Source organism: Theobroma cacao, chromosome 6 (assembly GCF_053813885.1).
Source record: "Theobroma cacao isolate CCN51 chromosome 6, ASM5381388v1, whole genome shotgun sequence".
NCBI lineage: Eukaryota > Viridiplantae > Streptophyta > Magnoliopsida > Malvales > Malvaceae > Theobroma > Theobroma cacao.
In genome coordinates this window covers 8,226,464-8,237,517 of record NC_142644.1, presented here as the reverse complement: position 1 = coordinate 8,237,517, position 11,054 = coordinate 8,226,464, and the positions used below count along the sequence as shown (strand labels likewise).

The 11,054-nt window shown below is 37.5% G+C and overlaps 1 protein-coding gene across 1 annotated transcript; it reads right to left on the bottom strand.

Annotated features, from left to right (window-relative positions):
* Nucleotides 1-13: 13 nt before the first annotated feature.
* On the bottom strand, nucleotides 14-8,298 carry LOC18595626 (RNA-binding KH domain-containing protein). Its single transcript, XM_007023669.3, has 7 exons — nucleotides 7,398-8,298; nucleotides 5,097-5,462; nucleotides 4,145-4,399; nucleotides 2,181-2,570; nucleotides 1,910-1,986; nucleotides 558-669; nucleotides 14-479 (listed from the first exon to the last, which is right to left on the bottom strand). Exons 1-7 carry the CDS (start codon nucleotides 7,980-7,982, stop codon nucleotides 336-338), a joined length of 1,929 nt encoding a protein of 642 aa, XP_007023731.3. The 5' UTR covers nucleotides 7,983-8,298; the 3' UTR covers nucleotides 14-335.
* Between the last annotated feature and the right edge of the window lie 2,756 nt (nucleotides 8,299-11,054).

Genomic DNA, 11,054 nt, shown 5'->3' with positions numbered 1-11,054 from the left:
CATATGGCCAGAATTAGTCAATACCAGTTCGGAAATGTACATAATCATTATATAAGCAAGGTTTGGGGATAAGCAAAGTTCCAACCTCCAAGCAGGTCCTGCTAGGGGCCTGCTCTAAACCAAAATTTTGAATTTTCAACTCAGTCAATAATTGATCTTTATACACTGAAACTTACATTTCGAGAAACCTAATTTTAACCCTCAATGCAAAAAAATGCTTCTCCCATTTCATTTATGAATGGACAAGCAACCTCTAGCAAAGAAACCTATCCCAAAAAGGAAACAAAAAACCACATACTCTTGAAGAGAAATTTACAACATACAAGCATAGATAGTCAAGCTGCTGTTTGTCCACAGAGGATAAAGGCTTGAATAAGGCTCTGTGCAGTGCGCAATTGATCTGATGTTCCAGACACTACGACTACACCCTCGGCAGCCCCAGGCTTTGGGTCATGAATAACCAAATTTGCTCCAGAGATCTAAGACAAGGTAAACCAAGGTGAAACGAAGCATTACATGAGAATTAGACTATTGCAATCTACATAATTATCACTCACCTGCCTGATGTGGCCCAGGTTACCATTACTCTCCCCATAAACATGGCACAAGTATATTTGAGGAATCACGATCTCAACCTTTGTGCTAGTCAAAACGGGTGCTTGATTTCCACTGCCCAAAACACAATTGCGTAAGTGATAAGCCCATAAGTTACATGCCCAAGAAATGGACAAAATAAACTTCAAGAGTTGACATTTTTTAACCATCCATCTTCTAAATCTAGTTAAGGTTTTCTCCCAAAAATCCAAGACCAAAGAACTCTTTGCATTTTTTAAATACCATGATCCCAGAATAGTATTATGTGAATTTGAAAAATTATTTGATGCATAATGCACTATGTACAAGAACAACTATGCAAATGAAGGAAAATGGCACTTCTTCAATCTTGTCTCAATGTTGTTCTTCCAATCAAATCTTATAATAGGGTCAAGGTGAAACTATAGTTGTTTATGACAAGTCGAGAAATATGACATTGAAGAATTAGAAATTGAGAAGTAGGAGATATCAGCTGATGAATCAGTTACACATAATTAGTCACTTGTAGAACACAAACTACAGCAACCAACTTCTGTTAAGTAAGAATGTTGAGGTTGTGTAAGTTGGGTCTGAAGATACAAAGCTCAATTCATGGACATCCCAGTAAATGAGGAGTTCGACGATGTGCTACATAACTTTCCATTGACTTAATTACTAATGTTTTTATGGATGATATGATAAAAATAAAAAAATAAAAAAAATAGAAAGAAGAGCTGACAATGTTGCTGCTACAAAGGAAAAGTGTTGCTGAAAGAGTTGTTCGAAAACTTCACTAGAAGTTTTTGCTGCTTCAACACTTATAATTCGAAGTTGACTTTTCTCCAATATGGACAACATGATACAGGAGAAGAACATATCATAGAAAGACTAAACTATATAGATATTTATTTTCTTAGTTTTTACGTCTATGGTTTTAATTGTACTTTTAGTGTTTAGGTAATAGGGCATTTAATGTTATATTAGATATTCCATATTAGTGTGGGAGTTTAGGAAGTAGCCTAAGTAGCTATACTATCTCTGGTTTGTATCTTTTGATGATGGAGATATTGAGACGTTGAGTATTGGATGTATATGTATTATCCCTACTTCCTTTCCCCTTGTTTCTTTATGATTTTCTCTCCCTATTTCTTCTATTTCTCCCCTAGGTTCCTCTGTTGCTTCCCTGCTTCTCCTTGATTTTCTTTATATCAGCTGCTCCTCTCTTTCCATCCTTTGTTCTAAATCACATTTTTAGGACTATAAACCCCAAAATATCAAGTTGACAGAATCATATGAGCAAAAATTAAAGTAATAATCTATGGAAGAAAGGTATCACCTTCCAGGAGGTCCATTTCTTGCAGCAAAGCCAGAACCGACATCAGAGATTCCCCTAGGGTTCCCAGAGGTAGCAGCCTGAAAAAAACTCCAACAAGGTTACACAGAAATGATGACGACAATTACATTATAGTAATGTAGATATTAAAGGAAAAAGGATAAAATAAATATGTCATGGCTATGAAAGTGACATCATCAAGTAGGTTTAGTCTCTAGAACCAATTCATAAAAGTTTTGACCAGAATAATACATTCAAAAGCCACACCACCAACCTGAGGAGTCCACGATCCTGGAGATGATGGCCTGTCAAACATGGGACCATGTCCAGGTCTCTCACCACCATAGGGATATGGGACTCTGTCTAAGTTAGATGGACCCACATGATCCATGCCATGTGAAAATGATGGTTGGTGATCAAGTGGTTGGGAAGGAACAACAGAACGGTCAATGCCATGAAAAGATCCACCTGGAGAAGGATAGGGACCTGGAGAGGCAGGGTTATGTCTTGGCCTGAATGATGGAGGTGGCATTTCTGGAAAAGGAGGTAAGTAGGGAGGAGGATTAATGCCTGGAAAGGGAGGTTTCATTGGGAACATAGACTCCCGAAGCCTGCCCGTTATATGAAACAATGCATCCTGCACTGATTGCAAACTACCGATAACCTGCCAAAAAGCACCAAACTTTAAACATTCATTGAGAGCCTCCTAAAATATCTAAAAGAAAGGCAGCTCTCCAAAAATTAGTAAAGACGAATCAACAATAGGAATGCATTGATAAAAATTGACACATCTAGATTCTAGAACTAGACACAAAACAGACTTCATGACCCAATTCGATTTTTTTTAAAGCAAAATGGTATGTAGCATCCAACAAAAAACCACAAAAGAAGGTTTTTATTTGTATCCATTTTTTGGGAGGAGGGGACATGGGGATTGGGGGGGGAGCGAATAACAGGATATCTTGCAAACTTTTGAGTTCCAACCCATTTTCTTTTTGAAATGCTGACAGTAAAGATGATGAAACAGCTGAAATTCACTTATAATAGTATCTGTTACAGAAAGGGTCCAGTGCATGGCTGAGAATTACTAAGAAAATATCTCTCACAACATTGTTGACTCAACAATAGTCAAAAGGAAGAAATATTAAAAAAAGGAAAAGGAAGCATTTGCCAAAAAGGAAAAAGAACAATCAACGCAAACTCGTAAACTAGCATTGCAAGAACCATGTGATACTAGAGATTTATATAAAACATCAAACAGAGAACATAAAACTTAAGAAAGTACAGTGTGAAAGATAAGTGTAATAGTTTAGTGTAAAAGCAATAATGAAATTCATCTTCTTTGTACAAATGGGTTAAGTAGGGAACAGCAGAATAAAATTGTAAATCATTTAACAAATTTATGACAAGATACATCCGAAAGCTTCCAAAAGGTTAAACACAAATTCAGAACTTAGTTCCTTTCCTGCCAAAGAATGATAATATCCTAACTCCCCGAAAGTCACCCCATGGAGTTGTATCTTTCACCACAATCACTCAAATTATATTCTTTGGTCACAAGCTCATACAGTCATACCATAAGCATATATTAACACACTTAGGAGCTGACCCCCGGTTCGCATGTGGTCCCATTCCAGAGAAGAACCTTGCACTTAATCCATACAGACTCTTAAACCAGTCAGTATGAAGTCAGTCGAGTTTCAAATGAATTTGCATCATGATAAAAGTTATATTGCAAAGAAAAGAAATTGAAACCTGAGCAAGAGCATCAGCATACTAGTATATTCAGTAAACTAGATTCTTGTTGTCTTTGCAGTTCGTGGTAAAACAAGGTTCAACATGCATGCAGGAAGGTTAATTAATCCACTTGAAACGTTACACATCTTCCACAAAGAGCCTATGCAGCTCTAGCTCCTTATAAGTATGGAAGCACAATGTTCATGTATTTGTCATTGGCTTACATCCTTGCAAGGCCGCTGTCGACCAGGTTAAAAGCCACCTGGTCTCAAATAAAGAGTATGTGACATGGAAAGAGTCTTTTTCTTGCCAAAACATGAAGAAAATTTAAAAAAGCTACTAGTAAAGATCAGTCTCAATTTCTCAACAGTACCAGCAACTCAGTGAAGTTAAAAGCTTCGGTAGAGTAAACAAGCTGTCTGAGGAAAAAGTAAACATCATTAATGTTAATCAAATAACAGCTAGCAGAACAGAAAATTAATGTCTATGATTGTCAATTACCTGCACAACTTCATCATTCTGAGATCCAACACACTTCGTGAGTTGTTCTTTTGGAAATACCCTTATACTAGCACCAGTAGCTCTTCTCATTTCAGTCACAATGTGACCTCCTTTACCCAACAAACAACCAATCTGTTGGGAATGTACAAGAAGACGAGCAACAATTGCAGCACCAGGTTCAAATCCAATCTCGGCAATTCTAGAATGCACTCGAATAACAGCATCCTGTGCCGGAGAATATCTTTGCTCTGCATGCTGCAACAGACAAAGACATAGAGAACTTTGAGAAAACCGAAAACGAATACTTTCCATAAATCCATGTAAGATAAGCATAGGTTATTGCTCCATTCACACATCAACAAAGACTTCTCTTTTGACAAAGTGGAATAGCACGTAATGTATTTTTCTTCAGGTGCTAGAGTCCAACAATAAAGATAGGCCATGATCCAAGAATAAATCCACTTAACACATTCAAGGCTTGATAAAAGTAGAAGTTAGTGTCATTCAATTGAAATCACATACCCTAGTCCCATATCCAGTACGCATGATCCAGAACCAACCAATATGCCACAAGATCAAGGACTATCTGAAAAGTAGGTTCGACACAAATGGGTGACAACTAGAGGTCCAACAAAGCAAGTAATAAGAATACCCCATTATGATGAGAAGATATCAGCAGGAGAATAGGTCAAATTAAAAATTCGATGAACACCACACATATAAAGTTAGTGATCCTTGTAGAACTTCTTATTGTCTTGAAGAAAAGGCCATCATTCATCAGATTTATGATTTCAACATATGTGATACTATCTACAAATCAAGCAAAATGTTCCAGATTTTGTGTGCAAACATCCAAATGCAAAAAGTTTCCCAATTACCAATATACAAGAATATTGCAGCTCTCCAGACAATAATAAAGAAGAATTATTCAAAGACAGTTAAGTTTGCATGCCTCTCTTGCAGATATCACCACAATCCGCTCATCTGAATCATGAGAAGTATCAGCAATCTTGATTGATGCACCAGTTTCACACTGCAGTGCCCGTATTACAGAGCCACCTTTCCCTATCAAACTACCAACCTTGTCAACTTGGCATAACAACTTAAATGCAACTTCCTCTTCTAATCCTACTCTGTTATGGACTACAGCATTCTCATGCCCTGGATTAGAAGGATAACCCCTTGAATGATAATCCGCAGCATGAAGTCCAGATGTATAACCCCATGGAGGATATGGGTCCACCTGGGAATGCATTTCTTGAAGACAACTCGAAATAGAAAAGAGTGCTTTCTTTACAGCTAAGAAGTTTCCTGTTATCTGCAGAAAGGACCGCAATATCAAATTCATTAAGAATATAAACAGAGAAAAAATACAAAAGATTGAGCATTATACAGACTATAAAATGTTGGTTAATGAATAACTATGAAATTTACATATACAAAAGATCTTCATATCCTTAATGAATGAGATTTCGATTAAATAGAAGTTGCTTTAACTCAATATTCGGTAGTTTCCTAGTTTTCATCTCAAGTCTTTGCAGGAATACGAATGTAACATTGCTAGAACTCTGTAATAAGTGAATTAGTAAGTCACAGAAAAAAATCCTCTGTAATAAGTTTTGTAATTCACCCAGACAGAAAGAGAGAGAGAGCAACTTTACATGACATTCCGCTATTATGCTTTCTTTGATATTGTATGAAGAAACGCTAACCTTAGGTGTGAAGCTTTTAGCTCTAAGTGTGATGCCTAAGGAAAACCTATATCTCTTGCTCTCTTTCTTATTCTTTTATCCAGCATCACTTCAAATTAAAAATCAATCCTGCGCCATTCCCTTTTATACCCTACAATTGTCATTCATCCAACCCCAACCAAGCGCACATCAGAGTAAACATCCAATTTTAACCCTGACCATTATTCACGGTTCAGTGGTATTTTTCTCAATCCTGTATGAGTACCTACCTTTATTTCTACTTCCACTCTTAATCCAACAAGAAACCCTGATTCCTCCCAAAGTTTCCCATCCTTTTAACATCAATTAACCCACCTAATTAGGCTGCTGTTCCACACTTGGTATTAAATTTTGTCAGTTTGAACTTTGAAGCCACCCCCTCTAACTATCCTATGCCAACCTCAATATATCTAAATTTCAGGAAATGCAATGTGTTTGTCAATGCTATTATTGAAATCTTTCATACATTGTATTGAAAAAGAGACCAAGCTGGCGCATCCATGCATAAAGTACATGATGCTTGGCATATAGTAAACGTAAAAAATTCTTTACTCGGGCTTGCAAAACATCTTAGTTTTCTGGTTATTTTTCCTTTCCAAAAATCTTACAGCTAGACCCAAAAAGAGATTTATGCAGATTACAAATTTTGGGAATCATGAGGTCTAACAATCTTGCTCTTCATTGAATAACTTAATTGTCAATACAAAATCTCAGGAAAACCCTTTTATCAAACCAAACCTCAAAGGCAACTATCATCGGTCATAACTTACGCATGCAACTTGTTGTTATAAAGACAGTAGGCGTCTTAGACAACTGCCAGGTACTATTACAAAATAGAGAACACTTTAAAAGTTTTTTCTATTTTTATAAAAAAAAAAAAAGGCAAGGGAAAAAAATGGTACATTAGCTACCAGGTGTGTTTTCTCCTTTCTTTTTGAAGCTTAAGTTATAAGTTTCAATTTTATATAAACTCCTCTATACCAGTAAAATTCTTCTAAAATCATAAATTTGCAGCTGCCTAGAAATTGGATTGATTGTAGCACTTTCATATCTATTCTTTAATAATTCTCTAAGAGCAGCTACTTATGCTACAGAAATCCTCTCCAATGCCCAACTTTTTTTAATATAATCATATTTAGTTTAAGTTCAATAGCCTCAGTTGGCATCGTGATTCGAGCTTTGTTTGATTGCGGTCATTGAATTAGGCCACAAAACAAGGTAAATTTGCAAGAAAAAAAAATCCCAGTGAGTTTGCTCTCAATAGCAAATGAGAATAGGAACTTGCTTTTGCAATTAGAGTGAGATTAATCTAAATTCTTATTTTGCACAGCAATTGCAATGCCAAAAGCTAATAACTGAAGTAAAAATCCTTTTATGCATTTTTTGTCTGCATCATTACATAAATAACTAGTACTACATTATATTATAGGTCTAAATAATTATAACTAGATAAAATATATATAAAAAAAAAAGTGAAACTTAACAAATAGTATTTGCCAAGAAGAAGAGAGAAAAGATTATACCTGAAGCAACTCATCCCCTGGAGCAGCAAATGGTGGAACCTGATCCCTAGTCAACACCCTAATTTGAGTCCCATTTTCTTGCCCAATCTTCTCCAAAACCCTACCCCCTCTCCCCAATAAACACCCAGCCTGATTAAACCCCAGCAACATTCTACAACAAACCACCAAGTTTTCGCTTTCTTTTTCTTTTTCTTTATCTTTATCATCAGCCGCATCCCCTTTGACTATTCTCTCGAAAACCCTAACCACCGCCTTCTGTAAGGGCGACCACGACGACGTCGTTTCCTCTTCCCCAGCACCTCCTCCTCCACCCGAAGAAGAATTGCAGCCATCGTCGCTAGAATCCTGGTTTGGCTCTGCATTGGCGTTGGGGTTATCAGCGTTGCTGGTAATCAAAGTTCTGCTATCGGCGACGATTTGGATGATGCGTTCGTCGAAAGGGTCGTCGAGGATGCGGATTTTGGTGGAAGTTAGAGACTGGAGTTGGCGAATTACGGAGCCGCCTTTGCCAATGAGGGCGCCGGTTTTTGCGGAAGGGCAGAGCAGTCGTATTTGGATGGTTTCTGGTGGTGGCCGTTTCTCCATCGAAGATACCAGAGAGACAGAAACACTACTCGGAGTCCAGTCCACAGCAACTGATAAAAACCGCTTAGTGGCATTTGTTAAGTTTAATATTAGTGCTTTTTTTTTTTTATTTTTTTCTTGGATGTGCTTCAAATTTTTTTATTATAATTTTATGAAATTTTGAAATCGAACAAGTTGGATCTGGGAATAAGTTGATCAATTTCTCAATTATATCGATTTGATTGAGTAGACAAAATTTGATTTTGGAAAATCTAAATGAGAGGTGACTTGACTTGAAGGCAAGGCCTAAGGAATGGGGGTTCTAGCAAATGGGCTTTTCGAAATCTTGTCTCAAGGAGTGTGTTAGATGAACCGATGAGCCATAGGTCGGAAATGGTAACCTAAGTGCATCAAGTCAATCTATTGTTTTAGTAACAATAATTAAAGTGGTTATTCTATTAATTTAAACAGATATCCAAAATGCTAAGTGCTTGTTACTAGGAAATTAAGAAAATAAAAACTTATTAAAAGAAAAAGAAGACATAATTTGAAAATTTCTTGTAAATATAATATAATCAGTTCAACTCAATTCTTGGTAATACTTGGCACAGTCTCTAATATTACTTGGCTCAATCTTTAATATTTTCTCTGTAGGTAATTGTAGTTATGGTTATGAAGTATAATTTGGAAGAACAATTATAAGAAAAAGTATTTAAAGAAAATAAAAAAATCTTATTCAATTGTATATTTATAAAAAAATATGAAAAACACTCTCAACTCTCCCCATTTCTGCATCCTCATGGAATGGCTGTCGACAAGCTGTCGTACCCCTCCAGCACCTTTTCGTCTGTCGCCGCACCCCCCATTGCAAATCGGGACGACCCACAGTCATATACCCTAGCCTCCAATCAAACATGGCTTCCCGCAAGCCATTCTTGAAGGAAACCAGCAGCCGCCATCCCCTCGGTCTCTCAAGAAGTCTTTCCTGTCAGTAATGACAGAAGAAAAACTTTCTGTGATTCCCCCTACACGTGATTCGATCACCTATAAGGATAGGCCAACCGCGATTTTCTACGAAGATGAGATCCAGATCTTGGCTCGTCCCTTCTCTAACTCCATCATTGGCAAGTTTAACCGTATGCCTAAACTACAGGAAATACGACAGGAGTTCAAAGGAATAGGGTTGTTAGGTGCTTACGAGATTCGCTGGTTGGATTACAAACATGTATTAATTCATTTATCCAATGAACAAGATTCTAATCGTATATGGGTGAAGCAACAATGGTTTATTTCAAACCAAAAAATCGAGTGTTTAAGTGGTCCTCAGATTTTGAAGTAGAGAAGGAATCAGCAACGGTTCCAATTTGGATTTCGTTCCTCAATCTAAAGGCACACTTGTATGAAAAGTAGACATTGATGTTGATAGCAAAAACGGTTGGAAAACCTTTGTATGTTGATGAGGCAACGGTAAACAGAACCCGTCCAAGTGTTGCTCAAGTTTGTATGGAATATGACTATAGACAACCGTTAGTGGAGGAAGTTTGGATTGTTATCCAAAATAAGGATACGAAAGCAGTCACAGGTGAATACTCTCAAAAAGTGGAGTTTTCAAGGATGTTAAATTACTATAACCATTGCTGCCATGTTGGCCACAACGTTTCAGATTGTCTGATTTTGGCTAGCCGATCAAACAACCATAAACCGGGTGACAAGAAAGCCTTTGATCTGCCGCAAGGTCCTGACAATATCGCTGCATCATGGGATCGAAAAAATACTGAGGAGAGGCCTACAGTGACTGTAGGAGAGGCTGTGGTTGTTGTCAAAAAAAGAAAAAAATATGAGCCGAGAGGTACTGGTGAAACAGAATCTACGATGGCAGGCGGTAAGGAATCTAGATCGACCGGCTGCGAAGGGTTCCAGTGGTGTAGAAAGGGTTTTAGAGGATGAGGGGACAAATTAGTGCAAGAACTTAAATAGATTTGCAGTTTTGGGCTCAATGGAAAAGGATGGAAATCGAGAGAAAAATCGAATGGAAAAACAAGGGCAAACAAAGTACGTGAACAGTACTCCTACAGGGAAAAATTTTTCATCGAGTGTGCCGGTTGACGTGAAGGAAAAGCGAGAAAGCGATGCAGTCGAGATCCGCAGGATACAAGAAGGCCAAAGGTTGTGCAGCGGTGATCCTAAAACTAAACAACATCAGCAGTTTATGGTTTAGAAGAAAGAAGAAATGCAAGCCACAAAGAGGGTAGCCACAACAAGTGATGCCCAGACATCAATAACCATGCATGGGGATTTTGGAAACACAAACTGAAGAAGAAAGCCAAACCGATTTTAGTTAGCTTGGTCCTTGTGATGAATGTTGATAATGATGAGGGATTTTCGATGCAACTATTGACCACAACAAATGAATCTATAGAAGGGAATCGGGAATTAAAACCGAGCGGTATTCAATTTCAAGCAAATGAAAAGAGTCAAATGAATGATAAGAGTGTGAGTGGGTCAAAGATAAGGCTTTTGAAGAAGCCACATGACCCTACAGAAGTAAGTGAGGGAGTGGAAAAGGATAGACGTCAGTTGCTGGATAAAGCAACAATGGATGTCGAGGAAAGTAGTGATGAATGTTCGAATATCCCATGATCCGAGCCAAGTAATTGTGCTTTTAATATGGAAAATGATTATGTGCCTTCAAATGTAGATACATGCAGCAACCCAGTACAGGAAAAGAGGCTAGTCGACCACATGCAATCCCCCATGCAATCCCATGCAGAGTCTATGAACCACGATTTGGATGTTCACCCGCATGTCTCCAAAAGGAGGAAATCAGATAGCTCTATTTATTCCTCAGAAAATTGGAATTTTTTGAATGCATCAGAAGCCTTGGAGGTAAAAGACGAAATAGAAGAAGAAGATTCTGTCTCAATGTATCCTTCATTTCAAACTTCTCCGTGATTAGCTGCTTAATATGGAATGTGAGAGGTGTCACAAGGGTTGCGATTCAAAAGCGTTTGAAAAAGTTAAAAATGATGCACAATATAAAACTGATGGTAGTCTTGGAACCTATGGTTAATATCAGTAAGGTAGAGTATGTTA